Genomic DNA, 21,831 nt, shown 5'->3' on the forward strand with positions numbered 1-21,831 from the left:
CTCTTAGCTTCTCTGATGGGCTACATTTCCAATTAAGTGCTACAGACATTGCTAAAATGTCTTCTAAACTTGGGGACAAAATTTAGAGAACTCAACATAGTTATCAATAGTCCAAGGCAGCATCTGGTTAGTGATATGTGGGCCTAAGAGCCTACCCCATCCTTGGTATGACAACATCACAATTTATATACTCCTCTCTTTCTTTCTTTTCGATTTCCATTTTTACTTGTACAGCCTCCCTCTCCAGTTTAATGTGTTCAGTACTCTGCAGAGCAAATTATGGCCACCTGTATAAAAATAAAAATAGAACTAACATGCTATTTAAAGATAGAAAGAATTGCAAACAACTAACTCCTTCATATCATCATCTGAATCTTTAACAATATCTCAAATTTACAATCCCAAACCTAAAGACCTTGGGAGATATTTAAAATTTCCCTCATTCTTCTCATATCCAAGAATGGCAATTCTGTCTTTTCAGGTTCTGAGGCAAAAATCACTAGGGTCTTTACTGACTCTTTTCTCTTGTCCACATCCCATAATTATGATTGGTAAGCCCTGTTGGATCTAGGCTCTATAAAAACTCCAAGTACTTGTGTTCACTGGTCTGAAATAACCCACTCATACCCCAGGTGATTGAAGGAAGTTTCACACTTTTCTCCCTACACCTACCATCATGCCCTCGTCATCTAATCTCATCTGTATGGCTAGGGTGGTTTTACTAAAACATAAGTTAAGTCACTCTAATGTTGTGCTATCCAGTATGGAAGCCACATTTGGGTATTGAATTTGGACTTTTAATTAATCAAAATGAAATGAAACTTAAAATTCACTTTCTCAATAACACTAGTAAATGTTCCAAGTGCTCCATAGCCACGAGGGTGACTGGCCATCATATGGGACAATACAGATTTAAAACGTCCTCATTGGCCCACAAAGCTCTATTAGAAGCGTTATGGTGGTTTTCCATCTTGCCTCTCTACCACCCCATAATCTGACACCTTGTCAACTGCCCCACCACCTATCCAAGCTCATCTCTTTGATCTCTGCCCCTTCCTTACTCACCTACAATCTCAGCAGCCTCACATGCCTAGAATGCTCCTGCTTCAGGCCCTTTGCTGGTGTTCTTATCTCCCCCTGAAGTCATTGTCCCTCTGATATCTACATGGTTCACTGTCAGTCATTGCTCAAAAGTCACATTATTGGAGAGACCTTCTATGACCACCATAGCTAAAATAGCCCATTCAATTCTTTTTTTTTTTTTTTTTTGCAGTTTTTGGCTGGAGCTGTGTTTGAACCTGCCACTTCCAGCATATGGGGCCAGTGCCCCTTCCCTTTGAGCCACAGGTGCTGCCCACCCATTCAAGTATTTAAACCTCCTTATCTGGAGGCTTAAGTTAAATTAACCTTAACTCAGGTTAATTTTTAATTTAGCACTTATCATCATCTAATATATATTTACTTATTTATTTAATTTTCTCTCTCCCTCCATACTCCTTGAATTTTGAGTTCCACAAAGGGAAAGAATATCATTTTGTTCATTTCTTTATTGAAATCATCTAGTGTATTGCCTGGCAGAAGGTCAGTGAAAGAAAAAATACATGAAAGTATGAACTTTGCTCTGTTGCACAGGAACCAGTGGCTGGAACAAGCTGTGGGGAAAGTATGGATCCCGCCTTCCCCACAATGACCTCTGCCTGTACGTCACATCGTCACACCTCACTCAGACGCTGTGCAACCTGGGATTGAAGTATGAATGCTATGACCTTCTGTCAACCATGGACATATCTGACTGTTTTGTTGATGGCAATGAAAATGGAGACCTGCTTATGGATTTTTTGACTGAAACTTGCCACTTCAGCACAACAGCACCACCTGATCTCAAAACAGAAATTCTGAAAGATCTACAAGAGCCCGAATTTAGTGTAAAGAAAGAGGGGAAGATTCTTTTTAATAATACTCTGAGTTTCATAGTGGTGGAGGCATAACTATCAATCATTTAAGAGTATCTTCGAAAATTAAATGTTGAACAATGTTGATCATTCATTTTCACATTAAAATTAAAAATACATCTCAATGCAGATAAAGCATAATTTCTTATATATGAAATCTAGAAAATTGCAAGACATTCTGGATTTCCATGTAGAATGTATGGGAATATGGGATACTGACAATTTTATCTTGTCCCTTCTCCAAGTAGAGAGATCACACATAGGCTAAATACCACATAAGTTGGAAAAATGAGAAAACTGAATTTCACTGACATATTAATAATAAAAGCCTTACATTTGCTGACTGCCTGGAATTTTCTAGAATATTAATAAAATATTACACTATGGATTCCTTAAATATCATTAAAGTACATATTTATTGATACTTTGATCAGTAAAAAGTATGTTCATTGATTTCATTGATTTTTTCCCCTTTTGTGAATAAATATTTGTCCTTGAACATTTGTCTATTGCATTTTTTATCTTATTTGTATCAATTATTAAGAGTAAACATCTTTAGGCTGGAAAGAAAGGAAGATGGCCAACTAGAGGCAGCATTCACCAGAGACTCCTGTCCAGCGGGAGAGATGCTAGACAGAAGGGGACTTAGAGAAGCCAAAAGTGGGGAGCTGGGCTAATAAAGAAGATAGACAAATGCACATCATCTCTGCTGAGGAAAGCTGTGACTCTAAGAAAGAGGATCTAAGAAAACATATTACAGGTACAAAGTCCATTGCCAAGAGGACAAGAGATGGTTCCCCTAAACAGGAGGCTCTCTGTGGTCTCTCTGTAAGCCAGCAGGGAAAAAAAGACCTCTCATTTTATCCCACAGAAAACAGCTGATAAACACCCGGTCTCCTTCCCCAGGGAGGTCCCACTTGTGAGCCTGGGCATTATCCTGCCTGGTAAAAATTGAACAAATATTTTCCCCACAATTCTGGACTCCCAGCTCACCCTTCCCCCATCACCTGGTGGTTTGAAGTTCTTCCCCCTGCAGAGCCCAAAGTGGCAATTCCTTGAGAGGTCTGAGAATTTTGTGGGCCACTGGACAGCAGCTCAGAAACAGTGATTTGACTGGCAACTGAGGGACACAGGAAGAGACGGATGCACAGGAGAGAGACATGCCATGTACAGTGTGTAGAGGGGAATCTTTTTAGACTCAGTGGCTCACTGAGGGGTCTAGGCTGCATCCCCTTGGGTTTGAGGGATGGATCTACCTGTAGGTTTTTACTATTGGGTTGTTGGAGACCCTTTGAACTCTCCCTTTTGAGCAGTGATCGTATTGCCCAGGACAATCTAGTTAGAACTCTTGACCTGGGCTGTCCACCTGGGGACCCTCTGAGGGTGAGCAGAAGTTAATTTGTAGTGGGAAAGGATTGACTGTCCTCCTGCAGCTGGTGGGGTGTTGGGATGCCATAGTTCCTTGTATTTCTCCCCAGCTGAGATTTCAGCCTAATACTACAACTCCTTATGATTGGGTAGAGTCTGGCTGATTTCAAGACAGAGCTAGCTTGCACTATCTCACAAAGCAGGTCTGGCTGCAGCTCTGAAAGTTACCTTTGTAAGGTTGTAGGGGAAAAGCGACAATCACAGCTCCAACTCATTGGTAAAGGACTAGTTAACTCTACTTCCTGGGGTCCCCAATCTAATCTCACCCTACTAGTTTTAATTACCAAATTGGAGAAAATACTCATGGGAGGAACCAGCAGAAGAACTCTAGCAACATAAATAATCAGAATAGATCAAATCCCCAAGTAACGACAAAGGAGATATAACAGAAGAGCCATTCATAGTCAAATGGCTGAATTGTCAGGAACAGAATTCAGAATATGAATGGCAAATAAGATAAATAGAATAGAGGAAAAGATGGAACTGGAAATCCAAAGAGTAGCTCAAAAGTTGTTTCAAGACATTAATGAATTCAAAGACAAAGTCACCAAAGATATGGTTATAATGAGAAAAGATATAGCAGAGCTCAAGGAAGTTAAAAAGTTATTTGAGGGTGTTTGCAATACAGTAATAGAGTTTAGCAGGCAGAAGAAAGGATCTCAGAAATTGAAGACAAGGCTTTTGAGCAATCCCAAGCATTCAAAGAGGCAGAAAAATGGAAAACAATAACAGAACATTCCCTGAGAGGGTGTGGGATCATTCCAAAAAATCAAACATCCAACTTATAGGAATTCCTGCAGGAGAAGAGGATGGTACTAAGGCACAGATACTCTACTCCAAGATATTATGGAGAAGAATTTCCCAAGTATTGCAAGAGACATAGGAATTCAGATAGTAGACAGTTTCAGAATTCCAGCAAAACTCAATCCAAATAAAGCATCTCCTAGACACATTGTAATTAACTTTGCTGAAGTTAATACAAGGAGAAAATCTTACAAGCAGGCAGATGTAAGAAAAGTATTACCTGCAAAGAGAGAAATATTAGAATGATTCAAATCTTTAAGCCAAAACTTTTCAAGCCAGAAGAAGATGGTCATCAACCTTCAATCTTAAAAACAACAACAGCAGTAGGGTGGCACCTGTGGCTCAAGGAGTAGGGTGCCGGTCCCATATGCCAGAGGTGGCGGGTTCAAACCCAGCCCTGGCCAAAAACCAAAAAAAAAAAAAAAAAAAACAACAACAGCACCAATTTTCAGCCCAGGATCTTGTATCTGGATAAACTGACTTTCATTTGTGATGGAGGAATCAAACGCTTTACTGACATAAACATGTTGAGGAAATTTGTCATAACTAAATCAACTCTCCAGGAAATACTCAGATTCATTTTCCATAATGACCAGGACAATGGTCTACCACCAAAGTAAACTTACCCAGAATTTATAAAACAAACAAACTAACTAACTAACTAACTTCCACAATGATGAAAGGATTAAAAATGTGCACTGGACCTTTGAAAAACATGATGGCCAAAATACTACCATACCTATCAGTTCTCTCAATTAATGTGGATGGCTTAAATTGTCCTCTAAAGAGACATAGGTTGGCTGACTGGATACAAAAATTTAGGCCAGGTATCTGTTGCCTATAAGAGACACATCTCACCTCAAAGGATAAAAAACACTCAGGGTGAAGAAGATGGACATCTATAATATAGGCAAATGCAAATCAGAAAAGAGCAAGGGTTGCAATTTTATTTGCAGATACGATAGAAATTAAACTATAAAGATAAGACAAGAATGGACACTATATGTTTGTCAAGGGAAACACTCAACATGAAGACATTTTAATAATTAACATTTATATGCCCTACCTGAATTCTCCTCAATTTATAAAGCAAACCCTAACAGATATGAACAATTTGATATCTTCTTGTACTATAGCATTTGGAGATGTTTTACACCTTTGACAGGTTAGAGTAGATCCTCCAAGAAGAAAATAAAAAAAAACCTCCCCCCCCCAAAAAAATGAACTTATACTTGACCCTAGAACAAATGGACTTAACAAACATCTACAGAACATTCCATTCTAATAAAATGGAATACACAATCTTCTTGACATCCATGGATCATCCTCCAAAATTGATCATATCTTAGGACACAAGTCTAACCTCAACAAATTTAAAAGAATAGAAATTATTCCTTGTATCTTCTTGGACCTTCATAGAATAAATGTTGAACTCAATAGCAATGGAAATCATGCTCAAACAAAGTCATGGAAATTAAACCTTATGCTGAATGATAGCTGGGTCAAAGATGAAATTAAGAAGAAAATCATTAAATTTTGGAACAAAATGATAATGAAGACACAAATTATCAAAACCTATGTGATACTGCAAAGATAGTCCTAAGAGAGAAATTTATAGTGTTAAAAGCCTCCATTAAGAAAAAAGGAAAATAGAAAATCAACAACCTCATCTCAAGAAACTGCAAAAGGAAGAACAATCCAACCCCAAATCCAGTGGAAGAAAAGAAATAACCGAAACTAGAGCAGAATTAAATGAAATAAAAAACAAAAGAATCATCTAGAAGATCACAAAACAAAAAGTTGGTTCTTAGTTAATGGTGAAAGGTGTGGGTCCAATTTCAGTCTTCTGCAGGTTGCCAGCCAGTTCACCCAGCACCATTTGTTAAATAGGGAATCTTTTCCCCACTGAATGTTTTTAATTGGCTTGTCAAAAATCAAATAGCGGTAAGTAGCTGGATTCATCTCTTGGTTCTCTATTCTATTCCAGATATCTACTTCTCTGTTTTTGTGCCAATACCATGCTGTTTTGATCACTATCGATTTGTAGTAAAGTCTGAGGTCTGGTAGTGTGATTCCTGCTGTTTTGTTTTTATTTCTGAGTAATGTCTTGGCTATTCGAGGTTTTTTCTGATTCCATATAAAACGAAGTAATGTTTTTTCAAGATCTTTAAAATATGACAGTGGAGCTTTAATAGGGAGTGCGTTGAAATTATATATTGCTTTGGGTAGTATGGACATTTTGATAATGTTGATTCTTCCTAGCCATGAGCATGGTATGTTTTTCCATTTGTTAACATTTTCAGCTATTTCTTTTCTTAGAGTTTCATAGTTCTCTTTATAGAGATCTTTCACGTCTTTTGTTAGGTAAATTCCCAAATATTTCATCTTCTTTGGCACTACTGTGAATGGGATAGAGTCCTTAACTGCTTTTTCAATTTGACTGTTGTTGGTGTATATAAAGGCTACGGATTTATGAATGTTGATTTTGTAACCTGAGACGCTGCTGTATTCCTTGATCACTTCTAGGAGTTTTGTAGTAGAGTCCCTAGTGTTTTCCAGATACACAATCATATCATCTGCGAAGAGCGAGAGTTTGATCTCTTCTGACCCTATATGGATACCCTTGATCGCCTTTTCTTCCCTAATTGCGGTGGCTAAAACTTCCATTACAATGTTGAAAAGCAATGGAGACAATGGGCAGCCTTGTCTGGTTCCTGATCTGAGTGGAAATGATTCCAATTTAACTCCATTCAATATGATATTGGCTGTGGGTTTGCTGTAGATAGCCTCTATCAGTTTAAGAAAAGTCCCTTCTAGACCAATTTTCTTGAGTGTTCTGATCATGAAGGGATGCTGGATATTATCAAAAGCTTTTTCTGCATCAATTGAGAGAATCATATGGTCTTTGTTTTTTAATTTGTTTATGTGCTGAATTACATTTATAGATTTACGTATATTGAACCAGCCTTGAGACCCTGGGATAAAACCAACTTGGTCATGATGTATAATTTGTTTGATGTGTTGCTGGATTCTGTTTGTTAGGATCTTGTTGAATATTTTTGCATCTATATTCATTAGTGATATTGGTCTATAATTTTCTTTTCTTGTTGGGTCTTTTCCTGGTTTGGGGATCAGGGTGATATTTGCTTCATAGAACGTGTTGGGTAGTCTTCCTTCTTTTTCTACATTTTGGAACAGGTTGAGTAATATAGGTACTAATTCCTCTTTAAAGGTTTGGTAGAATTCTGACGTGAAACCATCTGGTCCCGGGCGCACGGCCTTCAGACATATGAAAAAATGCTCATCATCTTTAATCATCAGAGAAATGCAAATCAAAACTACTTTGAGATATCATCTAACTCCAATGAGACTAGCCTATATCACAAAATCTCAAGACCAGAGATGTTGGCGTGGATGTGGAGAAAAGGGAACACTTCTGCACTGCTGGTGGGAATGCAAATTAATACATTCCTTTTGGAAAGAGATATGGAGAACACTCAGAGATCTAAAAATAGATCTGCCATTCAATCCTGTAATTCCTCTGCTGGGCATATACCCAGAAGACCAAAAATCACAACATAACAAAGATATTTGTACCAGAATGTTTATTGCAGCCCAATTCATAATTGCTAAGTCATGGAAAAAGCCGAAGTGCCCATCGATCCACGAATGGATTAATAAATTGTGGTATATGTATACCATGGAATACTATGCAGCCTTAAAGAAAGATGGAGACTTTACCTCTTTCATGTTTACATGGATGGAGCTGGAACATATTCTTCTTAGTAAAGTATCCCAAGAATGGAAGAAAAAATACCCAATGTACACAGCCCTACTATGAAACTAATTTGGAACTCTCACATGAAAGCTATAACCCAGCTACAACTTAACAATAGGGGGAAGTGGGAAAGGGGGGGGTGGGTAGAGGGAGGGGAATCGGTGGGATCACACCTGTGGTGCATATTACAGGGGTATTTGCGAAACTTGGTAAATGTAGAATATAAATGTTTTGGCACAGTAACTGAGATAACGCCGGAAAGGCTATGTTAACCACTGTGATAAAAATGTGTCAAATGGTTTATGAAGTGAGTGTATGATGCCCCATAATCATATCATTGTATACAGTTATGATTTAATAAAAAAAAATTAAAAAAAAAAAAAAAGTTGGTTCTTTTTTTTTTTTTTTTAATTAAATCATGGCTATGTACATTAATGCAGTCACAGGGTACAATGTGCTGGTTTTATATACAATTTGAAATATTTTCATCACACTGGTTAACATAGGCTTCATGGCATTTTCTTAGTTATTGTGCTAAGATATTTATATTCTACATTTAGTAAATTTCACATGTACCCTTGTAAGATGCACTGTAAGTGTGTAAGGGTAATACCCTACCAATTACCCTCCCACCACCCATCCTCCCATCTTTATGGTTTAATATAGCTTTCATATGAAAGCTATAAATTAGTTTCACACTTTAACAAAGATATTTGTACCAGAATGTTTATTGCAGCCCAATTCATAATTGCTAAGTCATGGAAGAAGCCCAAGTGCTCATTGACCCACAAATGGATCAATAAATTGTGATATATGTACACCTTGGAATATTATGCAGCCTTAAGGAAAGATGGAGACTTTACCTCTTTTATGTTTACATGGATGGAGCTGGAACATATTCTTCTTAGCAAAGTATCTCAAGAATGGAAGAGTATCCAATGTACTCAGCCCTACTATAAAAAGTTGGTTCTTTGAAATGAATAATAAAATTGATAAACCTTTGGCCCACCTAACCAGAAACAGAAAAGTAAAATCTCTAAAATTATCTATCAGAAACCATAAAGGAGAAATAACAACTGACACCTCAGAAATTAAAAAAAATCCTCAATGATTCCTACAACAAAACTCTGTTCTCGGAAATATGAAAATCTTAAGGAAACGGACCAATACCTGGAAGCAAGCCATCCTCCTAGACTCAACCAGAAAGAATTAGAAATTTTGAATAGACCTATATCAATCACTGAAATAGCATCAACTATACTAAATCTCCCAAAAAAGAAAAGTCTGGGATCAGATGACTTCACATCAGAATTCTCCCAAATTCTGTAATATAGAATATCCCAATCTATATTACATAACATTTTCCAAAACATAGAAAAAGAAGAAATCCTCACCAACACATTCTATGAAGCAAATATTATTTGGATCCCCAATCCAGGAGAGGACTCAACAAAGAAAGAAAACTATAGACCAATATCATTAATGGATATCGATGTAAAAATATTCAATAAGATCCTAGCAAACAGAATTCAATGACACACCAAAAAAATTATACACCACAATCAAGTTGTTTTATCCCAGGGTTATAAGGTTGGTTCAACATATATAAATTTATAAATACAATACACGACATGATAGACCATATGGTTCTATCAATTAATGCATAAAAAGTTTTTGATAATATCCAGCATCCTTTCATGATTAGAATACTTGAGAAAATAGACTTAGATGAGACTTTTTTAAACTGATAGGGGCAATCTACAACAAACCCACAGCCAATATCATATTGAATGGAGTAAAGTTGAAAACATTTCCACTCAGATCAAGAACCAGGCAAGGTTGCCCATTGCCACCACTGCTCTTTAACATAGTCGTGGAAGTCCTAGCCATGACAATCTGGCAAGAGAAGGGGGTCAAGGATATTCAAATGTGGTTGGAAGAGATCTAACACTCACTCTTCATGGATGACATGATCTTATACCTGGAAACCCCCCAGGGACTCAACTACAATGCTCTTAGAAGAGATCAAGCAATTCAGCAGTGTCTCAGGATACAAAATCAATACCTAGAAATCAGTAACTTTTATATATACACCAGGAATAGTCAGCTGAATATATAGTCAAAGACTCTATTTCTTTTACAGTAGCAGCAATGAAAATGAAATACATGGAAATTTATCTAACAAAGGATGTGAAAGATATCTATAATGAGAATTATGAAACCCTGAGAAAAGAAATAGCTGAAGATGTTAACTAATGGAAAACATTCCATGCTCAAGGCTGGGAAGAATCAACATTGTTAAAATGTGCATATTACCCAAAGCAATCTACAGATTTAATGCAATCTCTATCAAAGCACCAATGTCATACTTTAAAGAACTTGAAAAACTTGTACTTTATTTAATATGGAATCTGAAAAATCCTCAAATAGCCAATGCATTACTTAGAAATGAAAACAAATCAAGAGGCATCACGTTACCAGACTTCAGGTTATACTACTAATCTATAGTGATCAAAACAGCATGATACTGGCACAAAAATAGAGATGTAGATATATGTTAGAGAAGAGCGAACCTAGAGAGGAACCCAGACACATACCATCATTTGATCTCTGATAAGCCTAACACACGTTGGGGAAAAGAGTCCCTATTTAACAAATGGTGCTGGAAGAACTGGCTAGCAACCTGCTGAAAACTGAAACTGGGCCCTCACCTTTTACTACTGAAAAAAATTGATTCTCACTGGATAAAAGATTTAAATACTTTAAAAGATTTAAATAGTAAAAGTGAGTGCAGGGAAAACACTTATAGATATTGGCCTGAGAAAATATTTTATGAGGAGGAATGCCCTGGCAATTAAAGCAACATCAAAAATATATTACTGGGATCTGATCAAGCTAAAAAGCTTCTTCACAGCTAAGGGCACTGCAAGTAAAGCAAACAGACAACCTTCAGAATGGAAGAATATTTTTTCAGGTTGTATTTCCAACATAGATCTGATAACTAGAATCTACAGAGAGCTCAAATTAATCAATAAGAAAAGAACAAACAACCCCATTTCTTTGTGGGCAAGAGACTTGACCAGAAACTTTTCTAATGATGACAGGTGAATGGCCAACAAACACATGTAAAAATGCTCATCATCTTTTATCATCAGAGAAATGCAAATCAAAACCACTTTGAGATGTAATCTAACTCCAGTGAGATTAGCCCACATTGCAAAATCCCCAAACACCAGATGTTGGCATGGATGTGGAGAAAAGGGAACACTTCTGTTTTAATGGTGGGAATCAGCCTTTTTGGAAAGAAGTATGGAGAATTCCCAAGGAACTAAAACCTACCATTTGATCCTACAATTTCAGTACCAGGTTATCTACCCAGATGAACAAAAATCATTTTACAACAAAGATATTTGCACCAGAATGTTTATTGCAACCCAATTCATAATTGCTGAGTTGTGGAAGCAGCCCAAATGTCCATCAACCATGAATGGATTAACAAACTGTGGTATATGTATACCATGGAATACTATGGAGCCATAAAAAGTTGGAGACTTTACATCTTTTATTGTTTACCTGGATGGATCTAGAACATATTCTTCTTGTGTAAAGTATCTCAAGAATGGGGGGGAAAGTCCATTGTACTTAATACTTTTATGAAACCAATATATAATCACACATACATAAGAATGATAAAACACAAATATAGTCCAGAATGAAGAAAGGGAGAAGAGGGGGAGGGAAGTGGAGGGGTGAAGATGAGTGGAGGGAGGATATTTGGTGGGATCTCACCTAGTGTGCACAATGCTAGGTTACATTTCAAAACAACTGAGAGTATATTATAAATGTGTTACCACAAAAAACAAGTAAGTGAGGTGATTGTTATATTAATCAATTTGATTTAAGAATTCCACATTTTATATTAAATCATCACATTGTACCCCATAAATGTATAGTTATGATTTAATAAAAATTGAGTAAAAAAGGAGTAAACATCTTTAGAATATTGTAAAATTAACTCTGTCATTTGCAGTTATTTCTTTCCATTTTGTTTTCTCTTGTAATTTTATTTTAATTTAATTTTATTATTTATTTACTTATTTTTATTTCAAACTATTAAGGGAATACAAATGTTTTTGTTACTTTCACTTAAGTCAGAGCTATAAATGTGCTCATCACTAGATTAGATTTTATTGTACCCTTTAGGTGGGTTTTTGACCCTTCCCTACACCCTCTCCCCACTGCTTGATTTCCAATAACTTTTATTTCCTTCTTTGCACTTATATGTCCATCACGTGGTTCCAATATATTACAGCAGTGTTTTTCAACATTTTTTTTTTAATCTCAAAGCACACTTGAACCTGTAGGTAAACTTAATTAATAATCTTTAAAATTTTTTGTGGCACATGTAAGATCCTCTCATGGCACATTGGTTGAAAATCACTGTATTAGAGACTACATATGTTGTTTGTTGTTCCATTCTTAAGATATTTTGCTTAGGATAATGATTTTCAAATCCTTCTAAATTTTTGTAAAAGGCATTAATTCACCCATGAGTAGTACTCCATGGTATACATATACCACATTTTGTTAATTTACTCATGAATTGAAATGACTTTTTTCATTTGGGTTAATAATCGTTAGTGGGGTTGCTGGATCAAGTGGTAGATTTACTTTTAGTTCTTTAAGAAATTTCCACGCTGTTTTCCATAGGGTTCATGTCAATATTCAGCCCCCCTCAACCCCTCAAAAAAAAAATGTAGTCTCAGTAACAGTGTGTACGTATTCCTTCCTCTCTGCATCCGCACCAGTATCTATTGTCTTTGGACTTTTTTTATTTTTTTAAGCCATTCTAACAGTACTAAGATTATATCTCAATATGGTTTTAATTTGCATTTTTCTGATTATTAGTGATGTTGAGAATTTTTTTTATATGTTTCTTGGCCATTATTCTTTTGTAAAACTTCTTTTCATGTATGTCTTTTACCTGCTTTTTAATGTTTTTTTTTTTTTTTTTATTGGGGATTTGCTGGAGTCCTTTGTAGATTCTGGATATTAGCCCTTTATTGGATGTGTAAAGTATGAATATTTTCTTCCAATCTGTAGGTTATGTATTTCCTCTGTTGATTATTTCCTTAGCTGTCTAGAAGTTTGTAATTTAATCAATCCCATTTATTTATTTTTATTTTTACTATAATTGCTATTGAGGTCTTACCAGTCATACATTCTTTGCCTAAACCAATATCTAGAAAAGTTTTTCCTACATTTTCTTCTAGAATCTGTATGGTTTCATGCTTCACATTTAAATCTTTTATCATCTTGAATTAGTTTTTTATTTATTTTTATTTATTTATTTATTTATTTGGCTAGGGCTGGGTTTGAACCCACCACCTCTGGTATATGGGGCCAGGACCCTACTCCTTTGAGCCAGAGGCAGCCGCCTTTGAATTAGTTTTTTTAAGTGGTGGGAGATAGGGGTTCTGTTTCATTCTTCTGCATGTGGCTATCCCATTTTCCTGGTACCATTTATTGAATAGGGCTTCTGGTTTTCAGTATATATTTATGCCTGCTTTGTCAAAGATCCATTGGCTGGTCTTTTATGTCCAGGTTCTCTATTTTGTTTCATTGGTTTTCTATTTTTGTATCAATATCATGCTGTTTTGATTACTATAGCCTTGTATAGTTTGAAGTCTGGAAATGTGATACTTCCAGCTCCTCCCCCCCCCACCTCTTAGGATTGATTTGGCTATTTGTGCATTATGACTTAAGAGTAGAATTGTTTTTTTCCAGATCTGTGAAATATTCCATTGATATTTTGATGAGAATTGCCTTGAATCTATAAATCACTTTGGGTAGTATGGACATTTTAACAATATTGATTCTACTGATGCATGAGCATGATATATTTCCCCAATTGTTTGTGTCATTTGTGATTTCTTGTTTCACTGTTTCATATTTCTCCTTGTAGAGATCTTTCACATACTTTGTCAAGTATATTCCTAAGTATTTTATTTTATTTTGTAGCTATTGTGAATTGTATTGAGTCTTTGATTTGACTCTCAGCTTGGCTGTTATTAGTACATATTAAAGAAATGCTACTGATTTTAGTACATTGATTTTGTAACCTGAGACGTTGCTGAATTTATTTATTAACTTCAGGTGTCTTTTGATGAAGTCTTTAGAGCTATCTAGGATATCTGGTCATATCTTTACCAAAAAATGATAATTTGACCTTCTCTTTCCCAATTTGGATACCCTTGTATTTATTTTTTGTGCCTGATTGCTCTGGCTAGGACTTCCAGCACTATGTTAGATAGAAGTGGTTAACAGTGGGCACCCTTATCTTGTTCTAGTTCTTGTTCTTAGGGGGAATACTTTCAACTTTTCCTCATCAATATAGTGTTGGCCTTGGGTTTGTCATATATGACTTTTACAATTTTGAGAAATGTTCCTTCTATGCCTGGTTTGTTGAGGTTTTTTATCATGAAACGGGTGTGGATTGTGTTCGTTACTTTTTCTACATCTACTGAGATGATCATATGGGCTTTGTTTTTACTTTTGTTTATGTAGTAAATCATGTTTATTGATTTACATGCATTGAACCATTTTACTATCTGTGATGGAGTCTGCTTAGTCATGGTGATTATTTCTTTGATGTGCTGGTGAATTCAGTTTGCTAGACCTTTATTGAGGTTTTTTGCATCTACATTTGTATAGGGTATAGGTCTGCAGTTTTCTTTTTTGCTTGTGTCCTTTTCTGGCTTTGATACCAAGGTGATACTGATTTGGTAGAATGAGTTAGGGAGGATTTCTTCCTTTTCTTTTTCTTTTTTTTTTATAGTTTTTTTTTTTTTTTTTATTGTTGGGGATTCATTGAGGGTACAATAAGCCAGGTTACATTGATTGCAATTGTTAGGTAAAGTCCCTCTTGCAATCATGTCTTGCCCCCATAAAGTGTGACACACACCAAGGCCCCACCCCCATCCCTCCATCCCTCTTTCTGCTCCCCCCCATAACCATAATTGTCATTAATTGTCCTCATATCAAAATTGAGTACATAGGATTCATGTTTCTCCATTCTTGTGATGCTTTACTAAGAATAATGTCTTCCACTTCCATCCAGGTTAATACGAAGGATGTAAAGTCTCCATTTTTTTTAATGGCTGAAGAGTATTCCATGGTATACATATACCACAGCTTGTTAATCCATTCCTGGGTTGGTGGGCATTTAGGCTGTTTCCACATTTTGGTGATTGTAAATTGAGCTGCAATAAACAGTCTAGTACAAGTGTCCTTATGATAAAAGGATTTTTTTCCTTCTGGGTAGATGCCCAGTAATGGGATTGCAGGATCAAATGGGAGGTCTAGCTTGAATGCTTTGAGGTTTCTCCATACTTCCTTCCAGAAAGGTTGTACTAGTTTGCAGTCTCACCAGCAGTGTAAAAGTGTTCCCTTCTCTCCACATCCACGCCAGCATCTGCAGTTTTGAGATTTTGTGATGGCCATTCTCACTGGAGTTAGATGATATCTCAGGGTTGTTTTGATTTGCATTTCTCTAATATATAGAGATGATGAACATTTTTTCATGTGTTTGTTAGCCATTCATCTGTCATCTTTAGAGAAAGTTCTATTCATGTCACTTGCCCATTGATATATGGGAGTGTTGGCTTTTTTGATGTGGATTAATTTGAGTTCTCTATAGATCCTAGTTATCAAGCTTTTGTCTGATTGAAAATATGCAAATATCCTTTCCCATTGTGTAGGTTGTCTCTTTGCTTTGGTTATTGTCTCCTTAGCTGTACAGAAGCTTTTCAGTTTAATGAAGTCCCATTTGTTTATTTTTGTTGTTGTTGCAATTGCCATGGCTGTCTTCTTCGTGAAGTCTTTCCCCAGGCCAATATCTTCCAGTGTTTTTCCTATGCTTTCTTTGAGGATTTTTATTGTTTCATGCCTTAAATTTAAGTCCTTTATCCATCTTGAATCAATTTTTGTGAGTGGGGAAAGGTGTGGGTCCAGTTTCAGTCTTTTACATGTAGACATCCAGTTCTCCCACCACCATTTATTGAATAGGGAGTCTTTCCCCCAAGGTATGTTCTTGTTTGCTTTATCAAAGATTAGATGGTTGTAAGATGTTAGTTTCATTTCTTGGTTTTCAATTCGATTCCAAGTGTCTATGTCTCTATTTTTGTGCCAGTACCATGCTGTCTTGACCACTATGGCTTTGTAGTACAGACTAAAATCTGGTATGTTGATGCCCCCAGCTTTATTTTTGTTACTAAGAACTGCCTTAGCTATACAGGGTTTTTTCCAGTTCCATACAAAACGCAGAATAATTTTTTCCAAATCTTGAAAGTACGATGTTGATCTTTTGATAGGAATGGCATTGAATAGGTAGATTGCTTTGGGAAGTATAGACATTTTAACAATGTTGATTCTTCCTGTCCATGAGCATGGTATGTTCTTCCATTTGTTAATATCCTCTGCTATTTCCTTTCTGTGGATTTCATAGTTTTCTTTATAGAGGTCCTTCACCTCCTTTGTTAGGTATATTCCTAGGTATTTCATTTTCTTTGAAACTATGGTGAAGGGAGTTGTGTCCTTAATTAGCTTCTCATCTTGACTGTTATTGGTGTATACAAAGGCTACTGACTTGTGGACATTGATTTTATATCCTGAAACATTACTGTATTTTTTGATGACTTCTAGGAGTCTTGTGGTTGAGTCTTTGGGGTTCTCTAAGTATAAGATCATGTCATCAGCAAGGAGGGAGCATTTGACCTCCTCTGTTCCCATTTGTATTCCCTTTATTTCCTTGTCTTGCCTAATTGTATTGGCTAGAACTTCCAGCACTATGTTGAATAGTAAAGGTGACAGAGGACAACCTTGTCTGGTTCCAGTTCTAAGAGGAAAAGCTTTGACTTTTACTCTATTCAGTAAAATATTGGCTGTGGGTTTGTCATAGATAGCTTCAATCAGTTTTAGAAATGTGCCACCTATGCCTATACTCTTCAGAGTTCTAATTAGAAAAGGATGCTGGATTTTATCAAATGCTTTTTCTGCATCTATTGAGAGGATCATGTGATCTTTATTTTTGCCTCTGTTAATATGGTGGATAACGTTTATGGACTTGCGTATGTTAAACCAGCCTTGCATCCCTGGGATGAAGCCTACTTGATCATTATGAATGAGTTTTTTGATGATAAGCTATAATCTATTGGCTAGGTTTTTGTTGAGAATTTTTGCATCTATAATCATGAGTGAGATTGGTCTGAAATTCTCCTTTTTGTTTGGGTCTTTTCCTGGTTTTGGTATCAGGGTGATGTTTGCTTCATAGAATGTGTTGGGGAAGATTCCTTCTTCCTCAATTTTTTGGAATAATTTCTGCAGTACAGGAATAAGCTCTTCCTTGAAGGTTTGATAGATTTCTGGACTGAAGCCATCTGGACCAGGGCGTTTTTTGGTTGGAAGATTTTTTATTGTTTCTTTGATCTCAGTGCTTGAAATTGGTCTGTTCAGGAGCTCTATTTCTTCCTGGCTGAGTCTAGGGAGAGAGTGTGATTCCAAATATTGATCCATTTCCTTCACATTGTCAAATTTCTGGGCATAGAGTTTCTGGTAGTATTCAGAGATGATCTCTTGTATCTCTGTGGGATCAGTTGTTATTTCCCCTTTATCATTTCTGATTGAGGTTACTAGAGATTTTACTTTTCAATTCTTCATTAGTCTGGCCATTGGTTTATCTATTTTATTTATTTTTTCAAAAAACCAACCTCTTGTTTCATTAATTTTCTGAATGATTCTTTTGTTTTCAATTACATTGATCTCTGATTTGATTTTCGATATTTCTTTTCTTCTACTGAGTTTAGGCTTAGATTGTTCTTCTTTTTCCAATTTCATAAGATCTCTTGTGAGATTGTTGATGCACTCTCTTTCTGTTTTTCGAATGTAGGCATCTAAAGCGATGAATTTTCCTTTCAAAACTGCCTTTGCAGTATCCCACAGGTTTTGGTAGCTTGTGTCTTCATTGTTGTTATGCTCAAGGAAGTTAATGATTTCCTGTTTTATTTCTTCCTGCACCCATCTGTTATTCAACAGAAGATTGTTTAATTTCCATTCCTTTGGGTGGGGTCAAGCATTTTTGTTAGAGTTGAGTTCCACCTTTAGTGCCTTAGGGTCTGAGAAGATACAAGGTAAAATTTCAATTCTTTTGATTCTGTTGATATTTGTTTTGTGTCCCAGGATATGATCAATTTTGGAGAATGTTCCATGGGGTGATGAGAAGAATGTATATTCTTTATCTTTGGGGTGGAGTGTTCTATATGCGTCTATCAAGCACAGTTGTTCTAGGGTCTCATTTAACTCTCTGATATCTTTGTTTAATTTCTGTTTAGCGGATCTGTCCAGCTCTGTAAGAGGAGTGTTAAAGTCTCCTGTGATTATGGTATTATCAGATATCATATTGCTCAGACTGAGTAAGGTCTGTTTCAAGAATCTGGGACCATTTAAATTGGGTGCATAAATATTTAGAATTGAAATATCTTCTTGTTGTATTTTTCCCTTGACCAATATAAAGTGACCATCTTTGTCTTTTTTGACTTTAGTTGCTTTAAATCCACATGTATCTGAAAATAAGATTGCAACTCCTCTTTTCTTCTGAATGCCATTTGCCTGAAAAATTGTCTTCCAACCCTTGACTCGGAGCTTTTATTTGTCTTTTGAAGCCAGGTGTGTTTCTTGCAGACAGCAAATAGATGGCTTGTGTTTTTTAATCCAGTCAACCAATCTATGTCTCTTCAGTGCTGAATTCAAGCCATTAACATTTATTGAGATAATTGATAAGTGTGGTAGTATTCTACTCGTCTTATTTGGTGAGAGTCCATTATTTAGTTTTATCTTTTGCATCAGTGTGGAGGTTAGGTTCTGTCCTTTAATTTCTGAGTTCTTACTTTGTTGCTGATCCATTGTGGTGGTCAGTGTGCAGAACAGGTTGAAGTATTTCCTGTAGAGCTGGTCTTGTTGTGGCGAATTTCCTCAATGTTTGTATATCCGTAAAGGATTTGATTTCTCCGTCAATTTTGAAGCTTAGCTTAGCAGGGTACAGAATTCTGGGCTGGAAATTGTTCTGTTTAAGTAGATTAAAGGTAGATGACCATTGTCTTCTTGCTTGGAAAGTTTCATTAGAGAAGTGTGCGGTCACTCTGATGGATTTACCCCTGTAGGTCAACTGGCACTTACTCCTGGCAGCTTGAGGAATCTTTTCTTCTGTCTTGACTTTGGACAGGTTCATCACAATGTGTCTTAGAGAAGCTCGGTTAGAGTTGAGGCGACCTGGGGTCTGATATCCCTCTGAAAGCAGTGTGTCAGAATCTTTGGTGATATTTGGGTAATTTTCTTTTATAATATTCTCTAGTATGGCTTCCATTCCTCTGGGGCATTCTTTTTCCCCTTCTGGAATTCCTATAACTCGTATGTTGGAATGTTTCATAAAGTCCCATAATTCTGACAGTGAATGATCTGCTTTCTCTCTCTTCTTTTCTGCCTCTTTTACTATCTGAGTTATCTCAAGAATTTTGTCTTCTACCTCTGAAATTCTTTCTTCTGCATGGTCTAACCTGTTGCTGATACTTTCCATTGCATCTTTAATTTCCCTAATTGACTGTTTCAGTTCCTTCACCTCTGTTATATCCTTTTTATATTCTTCATATCGTTCATCTCTTATTTGATTCTGTTTTTGGATTTCCTTTTGGTTATTTTCCACTTTATTAGCAGTTTCCTTCATTGTTTCCATGATTTCTTTCATTGTTTTCAACATGTGTATTCTAAATTCCCTTTCTGTCATTCCTAACGTTTCTTTATAGGTGGAATCCTCTGCAGTATCTACCTCATGGTCCCTTGGTGTGGTTGTTCTGGACTGGTTCTTCATGTTGCCTGGAGTTTTCTGCTGATTCTTCCTCATGTGTGATTTCTTTTATCTGTTTCCTTGCCCTAATTTTCCTTTCACTTCCTCTTGCTCTTTAAGTTCTCGTGCCTGTGGAAGCTGCGTGCGGCTTTAGACGGATTGAACACACGCGACCACTTTCTGGTTTTCCACTGTTTTAGTCCTCCTCTTGGGGTCCAGAAGTCTCTCACTGACTCCCTGTATCCTCGCAGGGTTGATGATAGGCAGATCCCACCAGCCAGAGATGCCTGGAGTCCTATCTCCCCAGACTCACGGTGCCCTGATGCAAGGAATCTGTTACTCGGCTGCCATCTTGCTCCGCGTCCCGATTTCTTCCTTTTCATTGCTATGGAATAATCTCTGCAGTGTGGTTACCAGTTCTTTTTTATAGGTCCAGTAAAATTTGCCTCTGAATATATCTAGTCCAGAGTTTTTTTTTTTTTTTTTTTTTCCTTCAGTTTTTGGCCAGGGCCAGGTTTGAACCTACCACCTCTGATATATGCGGCTGGCACCCTACTCCTTGAGCCACAGGCATTGCTCCAGAGTATTTTTTTTTTTATGTTGAAAGACTTTTTATTACTGATTCAATCCACTGCTCATTATTGTTCTGTCCAGGAGATCTATTTCTTCCTGATTGTGTCTTGGAAAGTTATGTTTCCAAAAATTTGTCCATTCCCTCTGTATCTTCTAGTTTATGTCCATAACCATTCTCATAGTATTCACAGATAATGTTTTGTATTTCTGTGCTGTAAGTTGTAATATCTTTTCTTTTTTTATTTTTGATTGCTTTTACTTGGGTCATTTATCTTCTATTCCTGGTTAATGTAAGAAGAGTTCTAGAAATTTTGTTTATCTTTTCAAGAACCAACTTTTTGTTTCACTGACCTTTCTTTTTTTTTTTTTTTTTGCAGTTTTTGGCTGGGGCTGGGTTTGAACCCATCACCTCCTGCATGTGGGGCCAGCGCCCTACTCAGTTGAGCCACAGGCACTGCCCTGCCCTTTCGTATTTTTTGTTTGTGTACCACTTCATTTAGCTCTGCTCTACATTTGTTATTTATATTCTTCTTTTTGCTTTTGGTTTGATTTGGTGTACCTTTTCCAGTTCCTCGAGGTGTGATATTAGGTGGTTAATTTGTGACATATGATGTTTTGATATGGGTATTTAAGGCTATAAATTTTTCCGATAGGAATGCCATTGCTGAATTTCATAGATTTTGATAGCTGTGTTCCATTTGTTGTTCAGTTCAAGGAATATTTTGATTTTCATATTTATTTCATTATTGAACAAATAATCATTCAGCTGTGGATTATTTAATTTCTATGACCTTGTGTAGAATTAAGTGTTACTTTTGTAATTGATTTCTAGTTTTATCCCACTATGGTCTGTGAAGCTACATGATATAATTTCAGGTTTTTGAAGTTTATTGAGGCATATTTTCTGACCTAAGATATAATCAGTCTTGGAAAATGTCTCATCTGCTTAAGAGAAGACTGTATATTCAGTGGTTTGGGGGTAGACTGTTTTGTAAATGTTTATTATGCCTATTTATTTTAGGGTTCCTTCTAAGTGCAGTGTTTCTTTATTATTTTCTGCCTTCATGATTTGTCTAACTCTGACAGTGGCGTTTTGAAGTTCCTGGAAATTATGATGCTGCTCTTTATTTCCTTGCTTAGCTAAAGTAGAATTTGTTTCATGTATTGGCAGCTTCTCTGTTAGGTGCATATATATTTGGGTTTGTTACGTCTTCTTATTTTTTTTTTTATTTAAAATTAATATGCAGGAACAAATTTTTAGGTTACATTGTTCTCATTCCCAAGGTAAAGTTCAAGCTGTAGGAGAGCCCCTCTGACCCTAGGGGGAGGGAGGGAGGCATGCTAAATACCCTTGCATTGTGCACATTAGGTGAGATCCCACCCAATTCCATCTCTCCTCC

The 21,831-nt window shown here is 36.4% G+C and overlaps 1 protein-coding gene across 1 annotated transcript in view; it reads left to right on the forward strand.

Annotated features, from left to right (window-relative positions):
• HNMT (histamine N-methyltransferase) overlaps positions 1-2,451 on the forward strand; it is a 60,716-nt gene extending 58,265 nt beyond the window's left edge. The window contains exon 7 of the mRNA XM_053597825.1: positions 1,633-2,451. Within this exon, the coding sequence (XP_053453800.1) occupies positions 1,633-1,988 (356 nt within the window). The 3' untranslated portion in view covers positions 1,989-2,451. The remainder of the gene's footprint in view (positions 1-1,632) is intronic.
• The last annotated feature ends 19,380 nt before the right edge of the window (positions 2,452-21,831 follow it).

Source organism: Nycticebus coucang, chromosome 7 (assembly GCF_027406575.1).
Source record: "Nycticebus coucang isolate mNycCou1 chromosome 7, mNycCou1.pri, whole genome shotgun sequence".
Classification (NCBI taxonomy): Eukaryota; Metazoa; Chordata; class Mammalia; order Primates; family Lorisidae; genus Nycticebus; species Nycticebus coucang.